The sequence below is a fragment of the Heterodontus francisci genome, chromosome 7 (assembly GCF_036365525.1).
Source record: "Heterodontus francisci isolate sHetFra1 chromosome 7, sHetFra1.hap1, whole genome shotgun sequence".
Taxonomy (NCBI): Eukaryota; Metazoa; Chordata; class Chondrichthyes; order Heterodontiformes; family Heterodontidae; genus Heterodontus; species Heterodontus francisci.
In genome coordinates this window covers 72,601,287-72,623,755 of record NC_090377.1, presented here as the reverse complement: position 1 = coordinate 72,623,755, position 22,469 = coordinate 72,601,287, and the positions used below count along the sequence as shown (strand labels likewise).

The 22,469-nt window shown below is 43.2% G+C and overlaps 1 protein-coding gene across 6 annotated transcripts in view; it reads right to left on the bottom strand.

Moving 5' to 3' along the window:
• metap1d (methionyl aminopeptidase type 1D (mitochondrial)) overlaps positions 1–22,469 on the bottom strand; it is a 185,487-nt gene that overhangs the window by 62,558 nt on the left and 100,460 nt on the right. The window contains exons 8-9 of one of the 6 annotated variants that reach the window (XM_068035411.1): positions 18,920–18,994; positions 17,969–18,032 (exon numbers count right to left, since the gene is read on the bottom strand). The exons of the other annotated variants lie outside the window; for them this stretch is intronic. Of the exons in view, the coding sequence (XP_067891512.1) occupies positions 18,928–18,994 (67 nt within the window). The 3' untranslated portion in view covers positions 17,969–18,032; positions 18,920–18,927. Of the gene's footprint in view, positions 1–17,968; positions 18,033–18,919; positions 18,995–22,469 lie in introns of those variants that run through there. 6 annotated transcript variants of the gene reach the window in all.

Below are 22,469 nucleotides of genomic sequence, written 5' to 3'. Positions count from 1 at the left end.
AAAGACTTGCAGGTTGATAGGTAAATTGGCCATTATAAATTGCCCCTAGTATAGGTAGGTGGTAGGAGAATATAGGGACAGGTGGGGATGTGGTAGGAATATGGGATTAGTGTAGGATTAGTATAAATGGGTGGTTGATGGTCGGCACAGACACGGTGGGCCGAAGGGCCTGTTTCAGTGTATCTCTAAATCTAAAAAAAAATCTTAATAAAGCAATAACGAGGAACCTTATATTATATAAGAGGAATCACTATCCTACTCCAACACTGGAAGAGATCACGCCAGTAATGGCAGGGGCCAAAGATTTTCCAGCAAGCTTGATGCCAGAAACGTGTTCTGGAACATGAAGCTTGACGAGAAATCTTTGCTGTTGACAACATTTAGCACACCCTTTGGACGGTTACAAATTCCTGCATCTATCTTAAAGTGAGCCAGGACGTGTTCCAGTAGTAAATAGATGAGACATACAGGGGATGCAAAGGAGCAATTGGCAGAGCTGATGATATCCAGATCTATGGTGTAGATGAGGAAGACCATAACTACCATCTACATGAAGCCATGGAGAGAACCTGAAAAACTGGGATCAAGCTAAACGCAGACAAATGCATTGTAAAAGGAGACAGAATGCCAGTTCTTCAGAATGGTGTACACATCTGGTGGAGTCAAGCCAAATCCTGAAAAAGTCACAGATATTTCTGAGATGGAAGTTTTGAGAGACAAGAAAGAGCTGAGAACTTTTCTTGGCTTGATTGAGTACATGAGCCCTTTCATACCAAGCACTGCAAATCTACGAGAGCTGATAGGCAATGTTGAATACCAGTGGTCAGTCACATGAGAGGAGTTTCAGTAAACTCAAATAAGTAATATGCAAGGAGCCACGTGTGTCATACTACAACAGAGAAAAACCTGTCACTCTGCAGGTAGATGCTTCTCCGAAAGGACTGGGAGCGGCCCTGGTACAAGAAGGAAAGCCAATAGCATTCACATCCAAAGCTCTATCATCAGCTGAGACCAGATATGCCAACATAGAAAGAGAGCTTTTGGCAGTGATGTATGGATGCGAGAAATTCCATGCATATCTCTATTGGAGCAAATTCATAGTGGAGAGTGATCATCGTCCTATGAGAAAAATCTGTGTAGAGCAACAGCATGACTACAGAGGCCACTCTTGAGGCTTCAGAGTTACAATTTCATTCTGAAATACAAGCCTGGAAGAGAAATGGTGCTAGTGGATATGTTATCTCGTCTGTTTCCACATGATAAAATATCTAGGTATAAAGATACATCACCTACTGACTGTGACACCACCGAAATTGAGTCAAATCAGAGATGAGATTAGTAAAGACGAAGAATTACAGATGCTCTCTCAGCAAGTGATTCAGGGATGGCCGGAAAAGATGCAACCAACACAATCAGTAATACAACAGTATTGACCTCCAGAGAGTTTAAGGAGTTTTTTGAACAGCATGGATTCAATGTCATAACCTCATCACCACATTACCCAAGGGAACATGGTTTTATAGAAAGACACATCCAGACGGTCAAGACGACCCCATAAAATGTCGAGCGACAAAGGAAAACCCAAATCTTGCCTTCTTGTCACTCTGATCAACACTTCTCTCAAGGCTGACATAGAATCGCCTGCAGAGCTATTGAATGACAGAAAATACAAGACAACTCTACCAAGCAAGATACATCCTCCAAATGACCATGAGGAAGTAAGACGACAAATCACTGATGCAAAGGTAGAAGGAAATCAGCATTTCAACAAACTTGCCAAATCATTGCCTGAGTTGTTGAGAAGACAAATAGTGCATGTACAAGACCCAATCCAGAAAACCTGGAACTCAGAAAAAGCTATTGGTAATGCTGAGACTCCAAAATCATACATCATCGAGACTGAAACCGGTAAGCAGATGAGATGGAACAGAGTCCATATTTGGCCTACTGGTAAAGCAGAGAAGGTCATCAGCAATATCACCAACAAACGACACAACATTACCAACAAGCGGTGCAACATTATCAACAACATCAAGCACAACTTCTACAACACCAAGAGCAACACATACAACACCACCAGTACATCGCGCCAACTCATCGCAGACAGAGATGACGACAACCAAATCCATGAGATGGAGGCACAACATCTTACCACCAGAATGATAGTGAATAAAGTGCTCAGAGTTACAAGTTAAATTGTAACAAATGATTGTAAATTTTCTTTAGTTTAGCCAAAAGAAAAAGGTTAATGTTTGGAAAAGTTATGCTAATAGGAAAAGACATTGCAATTTTTTTTAAAGAAAGAGGAATGTTATATTGTTATATGTTCAAGTGTATGTACGCGTGTGTGTGTAATATATATATATTTTGTATCATTCCGCCACAAAATGGAGAGATGTGAGAAAATATGATGCAAGCTCCAGTGTCCGTGTTTAAAGTGTGATTATTTAAGGAGATAGGAACCACAAGACATAACAGCCTCTCTAGTCAAATATGCAGAAAAGCACTCGAGAAAGAAAGAAAACTGTCAGAGCAGCTGGAGTTAGCAAGATCACTAACCCTTTCTGAGTTCAGAGCTGCTGAAGTTGAGGCTGGAACAGCAACTGCCACACTTTAAGCTCAGCCCCTGCGAACAATGTTCACCGCTCAAGTGCCAGGCCACCATCTGCAAAGCAACAACAGCAATGTCACAAACAGGATCATGTCTTGTCCAGGCAATGCTTCCACTGTGGCAATATTTATCCACACCAGACAGTATGCCCTGCTGCTGTCAAGCAGCGTAAAGTTTGTGGGAAACTCAACCATTTTGTTCACGTTTGCCGCTCATCAGCAAAAACAACTGTTAAGACCAATCCTACCAAAAGGGCACCATGTACACATCCAACACAAAAAAGGCAAGAGAATGTAGCCAATGTAGAGATAGATGACCCTGAATATACTTTGATGCTCTCTTTCGGACACAGCAACCAGACACATGTGGCAGTGACCATTAGCTGCTCAAAAGTAGATGCTCTCAGGTACAGGAGCATCTGTCAACGTCATGGGAGATAAAACGTTCAACAAACTTCAGGACTGCCCCATCCTTTACAAACCAGGGAATACAAAAATCTTCCCCTACAACAGGAACAAAGCATTGAAAGTTCCTGGAACTTTTGAAATGTCAGTCACATTCAAAAACACCAGAACGAATGTTGTACTCTATGTCATATTGGAGAAAATGACATGTTCCTCAGTTTCCACACAGCAACCGAACTGCGCATGATTGCTGTCACATATGCAGTTCCTATATGTCTACTGTCATGCAGGCCCCCACCTGCCAAGCACAAGGCATATTAATTTCGCCACATGGACATTAAATTTCAAATTGAAGTGAAGAAAATGAATACTGGGCCCCAACGAAAAGCAAGATCTACCTACAATCAAGGACTCTACAGTGAACTTGAAGAACCGTAACCAAAACTCTCCAGATATTGCCTCAAACTTTCCACTTTATTTTTCTTCTGCTCTTTTCTGTCTCTATTTGCATGTGTATATTGCGTATGCATGCTAGCATGGGTGCGTCATGTATCCATAGGCATCAACCGAATTAGAGTTTAGGTTTAAGTTAATAAATTTCAACTTTTCTTTTTTTAAACCTAAGAAAGCCTGTTTGTGCTGGTTTCTTTGCCTTATAATTGGAAAGCAGTGAACAAGGATTCACCAAGGGGGAGCTAAAAACACAGTGTGTTTCAAATTAAATCCTGTTACAGTAAGACCAGGTGAAGACTGAAAGGGAACCTTAGACCTCTTTCTCACCTGTTGTAACAGTACCAACAGCATTCTTGAACTGTACGCTGACCGTTTCACGAGTACTGGCAAACTGAAGAGTGCTACATGCAAGCGGCATGTAGATCCCAAGGTGCATCCAGTTGTGCGTCAACATAGACGAATACCATTCCATGTCAGAAAGCAGATAGAGAAGGGACAGCGTTTGCTTGACCTTGACATCAATGAGAATGTTAGGGATAAACCTATCCCTTGGGTCTTACCCAGACAAGTTGTCAAGAAACCCAAGAGCGAGAAGATGATCTGAATCTGTGTCAATATGTTATCATCAAACCAAGCGATGCAACGAGAAAGACATTTAACACCGCCAATTGACAGTGAAAGTGAATGGTACCAAATGTTTTGCTAAACTTGGCCTCAATGCAGGATACCATCAAATCGAGCTTGCAGAAAATTGAGTTATTTTACAGTGTTCTCCACTCAGATTGGGCTCTTTCAATGCAAGAGCTTCAACTTTGGAGTCAACTCAGTAGCTGAGGTATTTCAGCATGATTCAGTCTGCATTGCAAGGACTTGAGAGCATGCTGAATATCAGCATTGACATTGTTTCTATTGTTATCAACTTTAAACTGTGCCCGAGTCCTCAAATCTCATACTGAACAAAACATTCCTAGATCAAAATTCTCCACAACAGTGAAAATTTTGAAGATCTCAATCAAGAGCCTTCTACTCCTCTTGATAGAATAAACTTCCAAGATGGACAATCTTTCCTCATGACACAATCCTCTTAATTTAGGAATCAGCCTCATAACCCTCCCCTGGTCTTCCTCCAATAGTTCTTCAAATTCCCTTTAATATGGAAACTAAAATTGAAAATAGCACTCCAGATATGGTCACAGCAAATCCAGAAAAAACTTCAGTATTTCTTGGGCTTACAGGTCATAACTTTTGCTATATATCCCAACAATGTATTTGCCTTTTTTCACTACGTATGAGCACTGTACCAACAAGTTGAACAATTTATCAATCAAAATGCCCAGATATCTTCAACCTAAGATATGAACAGACTGACTTCTGTTTCTCCACAGATGCTGTCTGATCTGCCAGTATTTTCTGTTTTTGCCCAACTGTTAAAGTTCATGAAAAGTTTCCTTTTCTTTTTCTTAAATAAAAGCCAAATACTGCAAATGCTGGAAATCTGAAACAAAATAAAAAGTGCTGGAAATATTCAACCGGTCTAGCAGCATCAGTGGAGAGAGAAGCAAAGTTAATGTTTCAGGTGTGTGACCTTTCATCGGAACTGGCAAAGGTTAGAAAAGAATTAGGTTTTAAGCAAGTGAAGGGGAGGGGAGTGGGGAAGAGAACAAAGGCGAAGGTGTTTGATAGGGCAGAGGATGATTAAATAACAAAGCTGTCCTGGGATGAAGGCAAAACCTGTGTTAATGCTTGTGGTGAAAGACAGTCCAGAGATCTGTTAATAGTGGAATAATGAGCAACTCTGACTACATGAAAAGCAGGCGCATGGTTAAAAATAAAATATTAAAAAAAGGCTAGTCGTGCTCTGAAGTTATTGAACTCAATGTTCAGTCCGCAAGGCTGGAGAGTGCCTAATCGCAAGATCAGGTGCTGCTCCTCGAGCTTGCGTTGATGTTTTCTGGAACACTGCAGCAGGCCAAAGACAGGAATGTTGGCATGAGAGGAGGGGGGAGTGTTGAAATAGCAAGCAACTAGAAGCTAGGGATAATACTTTTGGATTGAGCGGAGGTGTTCAGCAAAGCGGTCACCCAATCTGCGTTTAGTTTCCCCATTGTAGAGGAGACCGCATTGTGAGCAGCGAATACAGTATACTAAATTGAAAGAAGTACAAGTAAATCGCTATTTCACCTGAGTGTTTGGGGCCTTGGATAGTGAGGAGAGAGGAGGTAAAAGGGCAGGTATTAGACCTACTGCGATTGCATGGGAAGGTACCGTGGGAAGGGGACAAGGTGTCAGGGGTAATGGAGGAGTGGACCTGGGTGTTGCAGAAGGAATGACCCTTTTGGAATGCTGATGGGGAAGGGAGGGCAAGATGTGTTTGGTGGTGGCATCACGCTGGGGGCAGTGGAAATGGCGGAGGACGATCCTCCGGATGTGGAGGCCGGTGGAGTGGAAAGTGAGGACAAGGGGAACCCTGTCGCAGTTCTGGGAGGGAGGGGAAGGTGCGAGGGCAGAAGTGCGGGAAATGGGCCGGACACGGTTGAAGGTCCTGTCAACCACAGTTGTGGGGAGGGGATCCTTGGTTGAGGAAAAAGACATATGTTGTGGAAGGTAGCATCATCGGAGCAGATGTGTCGGAGACGGAGAAATGGGAGAATGGAATGGAGTCCTTACAGGAGGCAGGGTGTGAAGAAGTGCAGTCGAGGTAGCTGTGGGAGTTGGTGGGTTTATAATGAATATTAGTAGACAGCCTATCCTCAGAAATTGAGACAGAGAAGTCGAGGAAGGGAAGAGAAGTGTCGGAGATAGACCATGTAAAGGTGAGAGAAGGGTGGAAATTGAAGCAAAGTTGATAAAGTTTTCCAGTTCGGAGTGGGAGCAAGGAACGGCACCGATACAGTCATCAAAAGAGTTGGGGGAGGGGGCCTGAGTAGGACTGGAACAAGGAATGTTCGACATATCCCACAAAAAGACAGGCATAACTCGGACCCATGCGGGTACCCATAGCAACACCTTTTACTTGAAGGAAGTGAGTGGAGTTGAAGGAGAAGTTGTTCAATGTGAGAACAAGTTCAGCCAGGCAGAGGAGGGTGGTGGTGGATGGGGACTGGTTGGGCCTCTGTTCAAGGAAGAAGCGGAGAGGCCTCAAACAGTCCTGGTGGGGGATGGAGGCGTAGAGAGATTGGACTGAAGAGGAGGCGGTTAGGGCCAGGAAACTGGAAATTGTCAAAATGGCGTAGGGCATCAGAAGAGTAGGTGGGAAGAGACTGGACTCGCGGAGGAAAGATAGAGTCAAGATAGGAAGAACTAAGTTCAGTGGGGCAGGAGCAGGCTGAAACGATGGTTCTGCAGCTTTGATCACAATGTCGGGATTAGACCTGAGAGAACAGAGTGCAGCAAGTTCAGAGGGAGACAGGTTACAGTGAGTGAAGGGAGCACAGAAATTGAGATGGCCGATGTCTCACCGACAGTTCTCAATGAAAAGATCAAGAATGGGTGAGGCCAGAGGGAGGGGTCCAGGTGGAGAGAGAATGCTGGGGGTGAGTGAATGGGTCCATTGGTCGGGGGGAGGACTCCTGGTCAAAGAAGTGAGCACGGAGGCAAAGGCGATGGAAGAAGAGCTCAACGCCATGCCATGCGTGAAATTCATTCAGGTGGAGGCTTAAGGGGATAAAACGGAGTCCTTTTCTGAGTACAGAACGTTCAGCCTGAGAGAGAGGAAGGTCAGAGGGTATAGTGAATACATGACAAGGGGTCAGATCAGAAGGGATGGGGGTCAGAGGGAAGTGAAAGGGAAGAAGGATCTGGAGGGGCATTAGTGCCCATCAGCTGATGGAGCTTGCATTCTTTAACACCTGAAAAGAAGAAAAAAAGTTTTTTGTTAATGCGTCGGATAAGACGAAGGATGAAATGAAACTGCCGAGTAGTTAAGGTGAGGCGGTGCTTCTGAAGAGAGAGGTCCAGTGTGTACATGTGGCGATGCACGGCACTGAGTGTGGATCTCAGGATGTGGTGAGAGCAGCAGTCCGAGGAACATTGCATTTCTCGGAGATACCTGTAATCCTGGGTGGAATCAAAACATGAAGGATGAAACTTCAGTTGGAATCCACGTGGAATAAGTTGGAGCTGGAGCCAATCACTGAGGAAGGAGATGTGGCTGTGAAAACGAGTTTTGGTAGACACTTTATCAAACACCAGGAGGGAAATAGAAAGCAATGAAGGTGTCTAGCTGACTATTGTGTTTTTATTGGCTTTAACTTTTGCATCATGATTTGAAGTTAAACTGGTCACCGATTGTGGATGTGGAGCACAAAAACAAAAAAAATTCAAGTAAATGAAAGTTTGTTACTGAGCCAATTTATACTTGTGTTCATCTTTTCCTTAAGCTCCAAACACACTCATCTCTCCAATGGAGACCAGAATTAAGATCTGATTGACCAGCTCAAAGATCTTTAGCATCAGTAGTTAAACCCTAGGTTATTCTATACACCAAGGCTGCTTGACAAAAACACTATTAAACTACCCATCTCCTGCAGACAAGGATAAATGCTGCCTATAAACATAGCTTTCTCTTCCAGTGGCTTGCACTTTTGTAAAGATTAACTCAGCATGCGAAATCCAAAACAAAAGCAAAATACCATGGATGCTGGAAATCTGAAATAAAACCAGAAAATGCTGGAAATACTCAGCATCTGTGGAGAGAGAAACAGAGTTAATGTTTCAGGTCTGTGACCTTACGTCAGAATGTTCTGATTCAAAGTCCAAAACTGTTGTTAGTTGTACCTCTGAGGAAAAAGAGAGAAAATCACTCTAAATCTCATAGGTTGTCTCATAGATCGGACTCGTTGACTATTTTCAATGGCAAATATTCAGTATTTTTCTGTAAATGGCAATACCTTACTATACTGAAAGCTCAGAGGTTTGTGAACCATATTTTCTTAATCTCACAAACTTCATTTCGTAATGACCTAGATTTTGCTGGAGCGGAGAATCTTGCAATGCGTCCTGTTAGTTAGCCTTTTTTCTTCAGTGCAAGATTTTTTTGCCCTGCAAGTTGGTGAAAGTGTGAACTAATAACAGCATAGGGAGGGCAATGGGGTATCTAGGACTTTGGTGAACAATGGGATCAACCATCTAATCCCTTTCTCAAACCTCAAATCTCTTTGGTTAAGGAAACAGAGGAACACTGGAGAGGATAATAGGGTGAATCAGAGTCAAAACAGATTCAGAAAGAGAATGAAGCAATAGCCTCACACATTGCTCCATTCACCACCCCTCTCCCTTCACTCATCTACCAACATTCTCTACCAAGTACGACTCATACCTAAAATTCATAGCCTCACCTCACCTTCACATACTTAACACTGCTACAAAGCTCGCACTTGCACACATTACCAGCTGTTCAACTATGACAAGCACATCACTCGAACACATTGCACCACACTCACTGACACACTTCCCTCTCTCTTGCAGGATAAGGTGGCACATAACTGTAGGTGGCAGCACCTAACTGATGAGGACAGGAATCACTGCATGTCCTCACCTCCATGGAGGAGGAGATGGTACTGGCAATCATTGGAGCGGCCACGACTGAGACCGTAGCCAGCGATGGGGCTGAAACCATAGAAGACAGTATGTTCCTATCTAATCCACCTTCCTACATCCCATTTCCCCCTCATCCCACAATGCCTTCTACAAGCTGCAGATAGTGTAAGCATGTATTTCTTGCTTTTCCCTGCTTCTCTCACTGCAACTCTATTTTATGCCTTTCTCCTTTCAGATGCCCAAGAGCTGCCACCTGGTCAAGCCTGAATTGCAAGAGGAACAGGACACTGATGAAGAAACACCATCACCCAATCTCACACTTGCAACCACCAACACAGATACTGGCATAAATTTAGAAGGGTAAGACAGAGGCGGGATCTGCTTGTGGTGGGTCACCGGGCACAAGTGGCCTGCAGCCAGGACAGAGGAAAGAATAGCGCGTCAGCTCCCTGGTAGCTGAGGTTGCACACGGGTTCTGCTGTAGGGAACTCAGATGAGGAGTTCGATGGGGCAGCATACAGAAAAAACAGAAAAAAGTTGATAAACAGGCATAATGAAATGCTTGATGCATTGGTGCCTTGCCAGAAAGCCTGCTGTCACAGTCAAGAAGCATAGAGAAGTCTGGCACCAACTTGGCACAGGGCTTTGCACAGAGCATGCTGCCCATGTTTTCCAGTGTGGAAGTGTGTTCAACTTCATGACAGCACTTGCAGACCCAACCATGATGCAGCGTCTGATGGCCAATGTCTCAGCTTCCATTGCAGCACAAGCAGAAACTATCCAATGTTTCAGTGTTGTAGTGGAAGCTCAGACTGTGGTCATGGAATCTCAGCTTGTTGCCATGCAAGCACAGCTTGCTGCCATGCAAACTCAGACTTCTGGCATCATGGCTGCAGATACCAATACCCAAACGAGCTTGCAGGGTCTCAGAGCAGTCCAGCAATCTGTGCTCCAACAGCTTACTAGGATTGCTGAGGTACTGCCCTGGGGGGAAGGGGAGGGATGGGGGCAGTGGAAGTAGCAGTGTGATAGCCGTTATCGCTCAGCAGCCACCCTCTGGTGTGACGCGGTGGCTTAAATACTGAGGGAGCAGCAGACTGGTGCAGAATAAATGTATCATGACTGCAGCAAAGATAGTGGGCATTCACCTGCATGATGTGCCAAGCATGGTCGCACTCCAATGGCATATTCAGGGAGTGGAACCATTTGTAGTTGCAGTACATCTTAGCATTTAAATGCAGCACCCGCAAATCCAGGTGTGAACAGTTGATGTCACCATGGGAAAGCCCACTATCCTGCCAAAGTCACGTGATGCTCTGTCTGCATCTCTCTGCTCAGAGGGAAGACAATGAACTTCCCTTTCCTGGCATAAAAAGCGTCAGTCACCTCCCTTATGCAGCAGTGGACAGCAAACATGGGAGATGTTACAGATGTTGACTGCTCCAGCCTGGAAAGCTCCCACCACAAAGAAATTCACTGCCATGGTTACCTTCACAGCCACTGGCATCCTTTCCCGGTTCTGAGATTGTAGATCTGCATGCAAGATGGCAGATGTCCGTGAGCACATCCTTCGTAAAATGGAGTCGACACACACACACTATTCCTGGCTTAGGTTGAGTTAAGGGAAATGCCCCTGGAAGGCCCAGGATAGATAAGGTCTCCTGTTGAGAGCCGTTCTCCTCCTCCCTCTAAGAGCAGCTTGTCCCTTTTGTGCTGCCTCTGTTCCAACTCCCTCATGCTGCAGGCCAAGAGGGATGGTAACTACAGCACCCATGACTTGGAGCAAGTGGTCTGACCTTGAAGTCAAAACCAAGACCTTTTCCACATGCATCACCACTCCCTGTCAACTTCACCAACTTTAAACAACTCTGCAAATCACCAAGCACCTCTACAGACTCAAACAGAGCCAGTAAAATTAATCAGCATCTAATTTAAGAGTAGTTGACAATCTCTTTAAATAGCACTGGTAGGGGGTTCTTCCTGCAGCTGAACACATGTTCAGCTGTGTATGTTTAAAAGAGGGTGTTAGTTGGAATGGTGGGATCGAAAATTGGAGCCCAGATATCAAATCAACATTATAAGCTGACTGACGTCACGATCTGCCTACTTTGCACACTTCTGGCATACAGTCCAAATGCCCACACTACTGACCTCCCCAGCATGTGCTGCGCTGGAAGTTGCACACATGGCACGGACACCATTTTGAAACCGAAATGGTACCCATAGTACCAAAACTACAGGTGCTACAGCACCCAATTTTGCAGCCCATAGTTTTTGCATTTGGTTTACAATAAAGTTGGCAATCGCAAGGATTTTATTTGTAGAGTTAATGAACTATTTATAGTTTATTTTAATTTTAAAGCATCAGCTATAGTTCAATTGGTAGCACTCTCACCTCCGAGTCACAAGGTTCTGGGTTCAAGTCCCATTCCAGGGCTTGAGCACAAAAATTAAGACTGACACTCCAGTGCAGTACTGAAGGAGTGCTGCAGTGTTGGAGGTGCCGTCTTTCAGATAAGATATTGAACCGAAGCCCCATCTGCCTGCCTGGGTGAATGTAAAAGATCCCATGGCACTATTTCGAAAAAGAGCAGGGGAGTTATCCTTGGTGCCCTGGTCAATAATTATCTCTCAATCAACATCACAAAAGAACAAATTATTGGGTCATTATCACATTGTTGTATGTGGGCGTTCGCTGTGTGCAAATTGGCTGCCACGTTTCTTACATTCCAACAGTGACTACGCTTCAAAAGTACTTCATTGGCTGTAAAGTGCTTTGAGATGTCCCATAGTCATGAAAAGCGTTATATAAATGCAAGTCTTTCTTTCTTTGAAAAACATTATTATCTTGATCGAGATCAAATTAATGGTTCAGCTTTTATGTTTGGTAATTTAATGATGTGAGACTACCTCTGCAAAATGATACCTTAAGCTTCTGCAGGATAATTGAATGTTGTATGGAGCTATATTTTTTGAATTGTAGTATTGTTAAGCTTTGTCTTTTTGGGGGGTGGCAGGGAGGGGGGGGGGAACTCATACACAAGGACCCCAAAGCAATCTCAAATGCTAATAAATCATCATTTGCTCTTGCTGGAAAAGGAAACATTGGAATTTTTGGAACTGAAATATTGGTATTTTCTCAGGAGAGATAACTGACATCCTAACAGATTGCAGGGTTTTACCATTTACCAATTCCTGTCTGAGTTTGGGATATGGTAAAATGAAAAGTGTCTGTAATACCAGACTTGCATTATCTAGACCGTGACTTGAGCCCAATTGACACCAGATTGAGAGAGAAATAAATACAGATGACAGATAGAATTTGCTATTCCAGTCATTGCATTGCATTATTTTCCAAAGAATTTCTTGAGAAGATTCATTAATCCAATCTTTTTTTGGTTGATTTATCCTGTAAATCATTTGTTTTTGTTCAACATTCTACCAATCCAAGGAGAATTATATCAGCTCAAGGCTGGTTAATTCAGTTGGTACTTTATTGCAGTTAGGCCTAAAGCCCCCTCTCACAACCCTTGTCAGAACAGGTTGCAGAAAAGGAACAACTTCCAGCTCACAGGGAACAAGCCATACTTATGCCAAATAGTTTTCTTGCTACATTGCCCTACCATGAGTTTTACCTCAAAATCTCCTAAATAATATCTCAATTGTAAAGGAAAATAGCTTTGTCCCTTAACATATCTAACATTGTCTTGTTTTGCTGCAAGAATAATGGTCACTGCAAGTGCAGGAGAAAAAGAGCAATTACTATATTATTATTTGTTAATAGCTTGTTTAATTTATTTTTAAATTTCCCATCCTTTTAAGAATAAAATGAAAGGGCAGAGGTTGCTACTAAATTATCATATATTCCAAAACCAAGATATTTGTACACTTTTGATTTCTTCTAGTGGCCCTTTGTTGCTTTGTTTTATACACGTTAAAACTAAATGGAAGCACCTGAGGAGGAGTTCGTTCATGTTGAGCAGCCCTCCCTTGAAGTAACATAAATTTCTGACTTATTGACAATGTTTCAGGAGGGCTGCCCATAGTCTACTGTTCCTATTTTTGATTTTGATGGATTAGAATTCCATATTTCTGCTCGGGGAATTTTATGGAAAATATCTACTCCCTCAGACTGCTGTGAACCAGCAATTTCAAACCTTAAAGCAGTGTAACATTGAGCAACTGAAGGACACTGGTAAGTGTACATCTATCTCCCTTTATATAATTTACAATTGTGTGTCAGATTAATAGAATATACTTTCCCTTTAACATAAATAGTACAAATGAGAACAGTCTTCTCATCTGATCTGTACCCTTTAGTCAAGTTTTAAGATCAAGGCTAGCCAACTGTATTATATTTAGAAGGTATGCAGCAGAAACAGTTAATAAACAAATAGTCACAGAATCCAGTGCATGTAGCTTGTTATGATTGATTGATTGGTACCCTCTTGTTTTGAAAAAGAAATTGAAAGATATTTACTCAGTATTTTATAAAATTAACTGATTCTACAAATCAGCAATTTAGTTCAAATAAATCAGTCTTAAAGTCTTCACTGACAGCTACTGTAAATCAAAATTGCACTGCATCCTTTTGCACATGAAGTGTGAGCAGTTACATAAATTACCTCTTATTTTCCCTCTATCATTCCTCTTTTTGTCATGAACACAGCTCTTAGTTGGAGTGTTTTCCCCCTCGTCAGTGATGTCAAAAATGGCAAAACAATCTTCTGCTTATTGAATAAAAGATTAAACTTGCCCCATGTATTGCAGGTGTCAAAGATTACAAATAAGCAATTTTTATCCTATAGATTCTGTGCATTTCCTGTAAAAAAAAGCAAAAAAAACTTAGTGGGTTTATACCTCTGTTTTAATTGGAAATATTGTACAACTATGTTTGCCTATTTGATGGAGCTTTGTAGCATATTTATATAAAATTAAGTAGAAAAAAAGACAAGCTATTATTTTATTTGATGGAATTTTGTCACTGGTTTTCTATGCTACATAATAGCAATGTCACTTGTGCCTGGACATAATGGCAGTTAGAACACTTGAAATAAACCAGTGCAGTGCTAGCTTTTGAGCTTCATGATGAAATAGTTACTATTTAAATCTTTTCTCATTTGTGGAATATTTAATGAGGGACAGAATCCATGTTCTTACTCAGGTATTTAGCTTTCTTTGATATACGTTTTTCAGGGTTGCCTTTTCTGACTCTCAACCACTTTCATCATCACGTTACTTAATCTATTTTATGAATAGATTCAAGTTGATCACCCTGAAAGTGAAAATTATCTCAAGATATTGTGAGATATTGCAATCTATTAAGAAAGACTAGTTACCAGTCCAAAGTTATCCAGCTAATAGTATACTTAAGGAAGGTAGTATACTCTATCTTCAATAAAATGGTGGTACATCCTACCTCTCTACAAGGATTTCTCTTGTACCTCCGCCATTGTTATGTTGCCTTTTAAGTTATAACATAAAAAATGTTTAAAGCGGTGCATAATTTAAACCTGGCCAAGCTGAAAATCATTGGCCCAGAATTTGCTGCCAAAATTTAATGCCGAGTTTAATGCACACACCATTATCAATGTGGAAATCGTCTAGCAACTTGTAGCAAGGAAGAGATGCCCCATGAATTGCGAATTGCCACAAATTGCTGGATAATTTAGCCTTGCTAAATGGCATCTTTTGTGTATTAATTGCCAATTAAACTTTCTGCAGAAACTTTGGACTAGTATTTAACAGCATAAGTACCTTTTTAATGATGAGATTTCTGTCCTTACTTTTTCTTTCCTCTCTTAATTCAATCTTTCTTCCCCTTCTTTATTTGCAACAATATGGCATTTGATGATGCATTCACTGACCTTGATCACTTGTGTGAGGTCATTAAACTTCTTCCTGCACTGCATCCAGATTTTCGGGGTTACACTGCCTGCATCTGCTCCCACCACCTTCTTATGCCTGCCTGGATGGCTTGCTGGTCCCCTGTGGGTACTGGACCTCTCTCCTCCTGTCCATCTGCTGCATCAAGGCCTCCAGTGCTACATAAGAGAAGTCTGGAGCATGTTCTCTGCCCTGTTGTGCCATTTGCACTTTTCTTCCTATTCAGAGACTCTTCCCCAGTAACTTCCAGCACCAGCTGCAGCCAGAATGCACCTCCCCTTTAAGAGGCACAGGCTGGCTTTAAATAGCGTAAGGCTAGCTTTAAGTGGTGCGAGCCTCACATGAACTTAGGCCCCCTGCTGAGGTGTGCAGCCTCTCAACAGGGCATTTAGCACTAAGCTGCATGCTATTATTATAATGAGCAGGCAGCACAAAGTTTGCATGCTGCTAGCATTGCAATGAACGGGTGTGGATTAATCATGTATCGGGATCCCTGTCCCCATTATTGTTCCTTAATCAATTATTTCCCCATGATCTCTTATGAATTCAAATGTTTCTAGGCAGCTCTGATGAAAATAGGATTGTGTGAAAATTCTTCCGGGTCTCAGTTCACCAGTGAGTGATTTGATTTCAGTGATAGTATCTGATGAACCCCAATCGTTTGCAGAAAACTCTATGCAGCAGCTATCATCATGTAAGCTATTCTTCTTTACTTACTGTTTTGAATTGGTGCCTGTGCACAGTTGATTGGAACCTAAGTAAAGCAGAAGTGATGACCACTTCCAAGCTCTTTTCAATGGTAACTGATCAGTCCCTAAGCAAATGTGTAAACAGCGTATTTGCAGAATGATGAGTGCAAAGTGTTTATTTGGTTTCAATAATAATTTAATAATAATGACAGCATACCTTGAAATGTATTTTATTTCCTTTGTTCAGCAGATTAATGTGACCACCTATCTGATTAATGTGGTGTAAAATTGGATATGATAAATTAGGGGCTGCAGTGGAGGACTCGAGGATGGTGAATATTATCCTAATATTTATGGTAATTACAAGCCTGTTAAGTATAATATTAACAGGGACTAAAGTGTTCAACAGCATTTTACAAGAGGCTGGAGTATTTATCTAAAGGGCATTGAGGCCTTAGGTAGTCAATCTTGGTTTTAGAAATAAGAGGCCAACAAATCTTCAGAAATTCTATGAAATTATTAAGTTACCATATGAAGATTATAAAATAAATTACAATTTATTAAGATTTTCAGATGGCAATTGGTAAAGTTCTGCATGTGGGACATTTAAAAAATATTGGGATAGAAAAATAGCTTGGCAATAGAAAGCAGAAGATGATGAATGAAAATGGTTGTGTGTGGGTGAAGGGTGGAGATCTGTAGAATTCCCTAGAAGTTTAGACTGTTTATAATTGACATGGAGGAGAGTACATCCAGTATAATAATATAAAATTTGTTCAGAATTCCTAGCTATATAAACATGTGGTTAGTATTAGGCAGAATCAACAGCATTTAAAGAGATTTGGCCAGATTAAGTGGATAGGACAAAGAAAAACAGCTAGGTTTTATAGTAGATTGTTAAAAAGTACGTATTTTGGAACAAAGAATACTTTGACAAAATAAATAGGTACTATTTTGGATAAATCTCATAGCACCTGTTATTTCTTGGAAATCTCCCATCCAAGTATTTATTTAGGGCATTTAGCTTTTAAAAAATCATCCACAAAAAGGCTGGTTTATATTAATCCGTAACAGTGTAGGGCAAGAAAAGACTTTCAGTTTCTCTAACCCACCCCTTCACAGGATTGATTGCCTTGGTGAATTTATAATAATCCTGAATGACAATAACCTGTCTAGTTCCTTCCTGAAACCCATTAAAGTTTTTTGTTCCAGTCTCTGTGCCAGGAATTTGTATTCCCCATACTTAGGACTCTTTCAGTAAAAATGTTTCTCCTGCATTTCCTATTGCCTCTTGTTGTCCTTAATTTGTAAATAGGACCACTTGTACTCAAATTCTGTACATGACAGAGGAGCTTACTTGAATCCAATTTGTCCAAACCTTTCATAACTTTAAATACTTATATCCCTGTCAGTCTTCTCTTGCGAAAAGATATCTTTCAATTTTTCCTCATTCATCATTCCCTAAAATTTTAGGATCAACTGCGTAGTCCTTCTCTGTACCCCTTCAACAACTGATATCCTTCTTGAAATAGGGAAACCAAAACTGTACACAGCAGTCCAGAAGTGGTCTCACCAGGACCAAATACAGTTTTCAAATGACCTCTCTGGATTTATACGTTATGCCCATTGCTATCCATCCCAATATTCTGTTAGTTTTTTTAATTGTCTGGGAACATTGTGCTGATGGCTTTAGTGGCCTGTCCCACTCTAGTACATTCCCATTTGGCACATAATCCACATCAACCTACCTTTGTCAAATCTCAATATTACATTTCAGGTAGCTTGATGGTAATATTACTGGAGTGATAATTCAGATACCTGAACTAATGCAGTGGGTATGAGTTCAAATCCCACCACGGCAGCTGGGGGAATTTAAATTCATTTAATTAATAAATCTGGAATAAAAAGCTAGTCTCTGTAATGATGTTCATGAAACTACTGGACTGTCACAAAAATCCATCTGGTTCACTAATGCCCTTCAGGGAAAGGAAATCTGCTGGCCTTCCCTGGTTTGGCCTATATGTGACTTCAGACCCACATTAATGTGGTTGACTCATAACTGCCCTCTAAAAAGGCATAGCAAGCCACTCAGTTGGATCAAACTGCTACAGAAAATTTATTTATTTAGAGATACAGCACTGAAACAGGCCCTTCGGCCCACCAAGTCTGTGCTGACCATCAACCAACCATTTATACTAATCCTACATTAATCCCACATTCCCTACAATTCTCCTACCACCTACCCACACTAGGGGCAATTTACAATGGACAATTTACCTATCAACCTGCAAGTCTTTGGCTGTGGGAGGAAACCGGAGCACCCGGCGGAAACCCACGCGGTCACAGGGAGAACTTGCAAACTCCACACAAGCAGTACACAGAATCGAACCCGGGTCGCTGGAGCTGTGAGGCTGCGGTGTTAGCCGCTGCGGTGTTAGCCACTGCGCCACCCTAAAAGTCAAAGAAGAATTTTTTAAAAAACAGACGAACCACCTGGCATCGACCAAGGCATCAGAAAAGACAAAGGCGTGCCCTGCCCAGTCAACCCTGCAAAGTCCTCCTCGCCAACATCTGGGGACTTGTGCCAAAATTTGGAGAGCTGTCCCATAGACTAGTCAAGCAATAGCCTGACATAGTCATATCCATGGAATCTTACCTTACCCAGACTCCTCCATCACCATCCCTGGGTATGTCCCAACAGCAGGACAGATCCACCCAAGGTGGTGGCACAGTGGTATACAGTTGAGATGGAGTAGCCCTGTGAGCACTCAACATTTACTCTGAACGCCATGAAGTCTCATGACATCAAGCCAAATAAGGGCAAGAAAAATATCTGATTACCATCTACCGCCCTCCCTCAACTGATCAATCAGTATTCCTCCATGGTGAACACCACTAAAGCACTGAGAGTAGCAAGGGCACAGAATGTACCCTGGGTGGGGGGACTGAAATCTCCATCACCAAGAGTGGCTTGGTAGCACCACTACTGACCAAACTGGCCAAGTCCTGAAGGACATGCTGAGGTTCTATCTGTTCCCAGTGTTGTGAAGGATGGGTCTGGCCACATTACTATGGAATGCTCCATTCTGTTGGACTATGCTATTACACCTGTCTGTCATGGAAACATTTGTGCAGAAAAAAACTTTGACGCAAGTCCATCGGGCAGTGGTCTGTAAATAACGTCAAGGCCCTACGGGAAAAGGAGATGGTGCAGCCTGTCGAAGGTTCCCTGAGAGGACTGTCACAGACATTTGGCAGAATGCCTCATCGCCAGAACTTTCAAACAAGCACCAAGACATAGATTGGCTGACCCTCCCAGTCAGATCCTTAATGCACACCTGGAGTCTCAACACCACCACACACTGTCCTCAAGTCGCCCATCGCCTTCTGTAATGTGCCTTGGCAAAGAATGTCTGGAAAGAAATACAGTGGTTTTTATCAAGGTTCATTTCGAGCAGCTCCATAACACAGGACTCAGTGCTCTACGGGCTGTTCCCAGGGATGCTCCCAGAGATAAACATCAACGACTGCTGGAGACCTTCAACTTGGTAAAAGATGCACCTTGTTCACTCGAAACCTTCCAGTGCAGAGAGTTGTCCAAGACCAACTGTTGCAGACTGGCACATTCCAAGATCCAGGACTAAGTGCTGAGGGATGCACTAAAGCTTGAGGCAGCTGCTGCAAAGGCTCAATGGGTAAAGGTCACTGTCTAAGGGCCTCCCGTCGTACTACACTGAGGGGCTGGAATCCATGTAAAACACCTCGGGCTGATTGTCTGACATGAAATGTACCTTGTAAATATAACCTGTAATTGAGGTGCTTCAGTACACTTACAGGGCTGAATTTTATGTGCCCGCCCCCACAAGATGGTTTCAGAGGTAGGGGGCCCATAGAATTGTGATGGGAAGCAGTAGGCGGAGGGCCCGTTGCAACGCAATTTTGTCAGGGGCAGGATAGGCTGAAGACAGCCTTCCCACCCAGAGACCAATTGAGGGCCTTAAGAGCCTTATTCACAGCCACTTAAGGGCCTCTTCCTGCCGCCTCTGGGATTTAACTAGGGTGGGCCTCCGCCAGGCAGGGAGGTTGCCTAGTAAAAATAGGTGACCTCCCCTGCAGGCTGGGGGCGGCCCTCCTCTGTGGGCAATCTGTGGCCCACAGAGGGCCCCTGCTAGCAAACAACACCCTATTGGAACTCCCTCCCACTGTACTCATTGCCCACCCTCCCCCTACCCTACCCTGGCCCCAGCAAAGCCACCTTGCCTTACCTGTAGTTCAAGTTGCCAGTGCTGGGCCTGGGTCCAAGGCCTCTGCAGTACTGGCAGTGGCCATCGCTCCCAGTAGTGTTGCCGATACTACTGAGCTGCTAGCCCTCTAATTGGCCGGCAGCTCTGAGGCAGGATCCCTGACTTTAAAGTGATGGGGATTCTGTTGCCAAACTGTTGATTGTCCTGGCACCATAGAACCGCATGGAGAGCAGGGAGCGTGTGGGGTGGGGGGTGGGGGGTGTTGGGAGCACCAGCTGGCCAAGGCGGGATTCCCTCCGCCTTTTTGGCCTAGAACTGGGAGCCCTGCTGTGGGCACAAAATTCAGCCCAGAGTGCCACATAATGTAATGAAAGAAATTGATCTGTATTTCACTTTATGTAATGTCAAATTTGAACTGTTGTGTAATGTGCTTTTACAATTTTATGAATAAAATATATTTTTTGGAAAAAAAAGCCTTTGCAGTACATATCTGCCAGACTGGGCTGATGGCAGGTGGTGAGAAAACCAAGACGAGGGAGAAAACGGTTAGATCTCATCCTCACCAATCTATCTGTCACAGGTGCATCTGTCCATGACAGAACTGGTAGGAGTGACAACCGCGTAGTCCTTGTGGAGACCAAGTCTGTCTCTATACTGAGGCCACCCTCCATCATGTTGTGTGGCACTACCACCATGCTAAATGGGACAGATTCAGAACAGATCTAGCAGCTCAAAACTGGGCATCCATGAGGCACTGTGGCCATCAGTAGCAGCAAAATTGTATTCAACCACAAGCTGTAACCTCATGGCCCGGCATATTCCTCACTCCATCATTACCATCAAGCCAGGGGACCAACCCTGGTTCAATGAGGAGTGTAGGAGAGCATGCAGGAGCAGCACCAAGCATACCTAAAAATGAGGTGTCAATCGGGTGAAGCTATAACACATGCATGCCAAACAGCAGAAGCAGCATGTTATAGACATAGCTAAGCGATCCTAAAATCAACAGATCAGATCAAAGCTCTGCAGTCCTGCCACATCCAGTTGTGAATGGTGGTGGAAATTAAGCAACTAACCAGAGGAGGAGGCTCCACAAACATCCCCATCCTTAATAATGGGGTAGCCCAGCATTCAGTGCTAAAGACAAAGCTGAAGAATTTGCAATCATCTTCAGCCAGAAGTATCAAGTGGATGATTTATCTCAGCCTCCTCCTTAGGACCCCAGCATCACAGATGCCAGTCTTCAGCTAATTCGATTCATTCCATGTGATAGCAAGAAACAGCTGAAGGAACTGGATACAGCAAAGGCTATGGGCCCTAACAACATCCCAGCTATAGTACTGAAGACTTTGCTCCAGAACTAGCCATGACCCTAGCCCAAGCGGTTCCAGTACAGCTACAACACTGGCATCTAACTGACAATGTGGAAATTTGCCCAAGTATGTCCTGTTCACAAAAAGCAGGACAAGTCCAATCCCGCCAATTACTGCCCCATGAGTCTACTCTTAATCATCAGCAATGTGATGCAAAGGGTCGTCAAGTGACACTTATTCAGCAGCAACCTGCTCACCGATGATCAGTTTCGGTTCTGTCAGGGTCATTCAGCTCCAGACATCACTACAGCCTTGGTCCAAACATGGACTAAACAGCTAAATTCCAGACCTGAGGTGAGAGTGACTGCCCTTGACATCAAGGCAGCATTTGACCAAGTGTACCATAAAAGAGCCTTAGCAAAATTGAAGTCAATGGGAATCAAGGGGAAGATTCTCCACAGATTGGAGCCATACCCCCTAATACAAAGGAAAATCTTTGTGGTTGTTGGAGGCTAATTATCTCAGCTCCAGGACATTGCTGCAGGAGTTTCTCAGGGTAGCGTCCTAGTGCCCAACCATCTTCAGCTGCTTCATCAATGACCTTCCTTCCATCATAAGGTTAGAAATGGGGATGTTCGCTGATGATTGCAGTGTCAGTACCATCTGCAACTCCTTAACACTGGAGCAGTGTGTGGCCACATACAGTAAGATCTTGACAAGATTCAGGCTTGGGCTGATAAGTGGTAAGTAACATTCGCACAAGTGCCAGGTAAAGACCATCTCCAACAAGAGAAAATCTAACCATCGCTCCTTGGCGTTCGATGGCATTACCATTGCTGAATCCCCCACCGTCATTTTTTTTATTCGTTCATGGGATGTGGGCATCACTGGCAAAGCCAGCATTTGTTGCCCATCCCTAATTGCCCTTCAGAAGGTGGTGAGCCACCTCTTGAAATGCTGCAGTCCATCTGGTGCAGGTACACCCACAGTGCTGTTAGGGAGGGAGTTCCAGGATTTTGATCCAGTGATAGTGAAGAAACAGCAATACATTTCCAAGTCAGGATGGTGTGTGGCTTGGAGGGGGTAGGTTACTCGCCGCAGAATTCCAAGTCTCTGACCTGCTCCTATAACCACAGTACTTACGTGGCTGCTCCAGTTCAGTTTCTGGTCAATGGTAACCCATAGGATGTTGATATCCTGGGAGTTAGCAAAGACCAAAAACTTAACTGGACCAACCATTTAAACATTGTAGCTACAAGAGCAGGTCAGAGGCTGGGAATTCTGCATTAAGAACGCACGTCCTGACTCACCAGAGCCGGCACATCATCTGA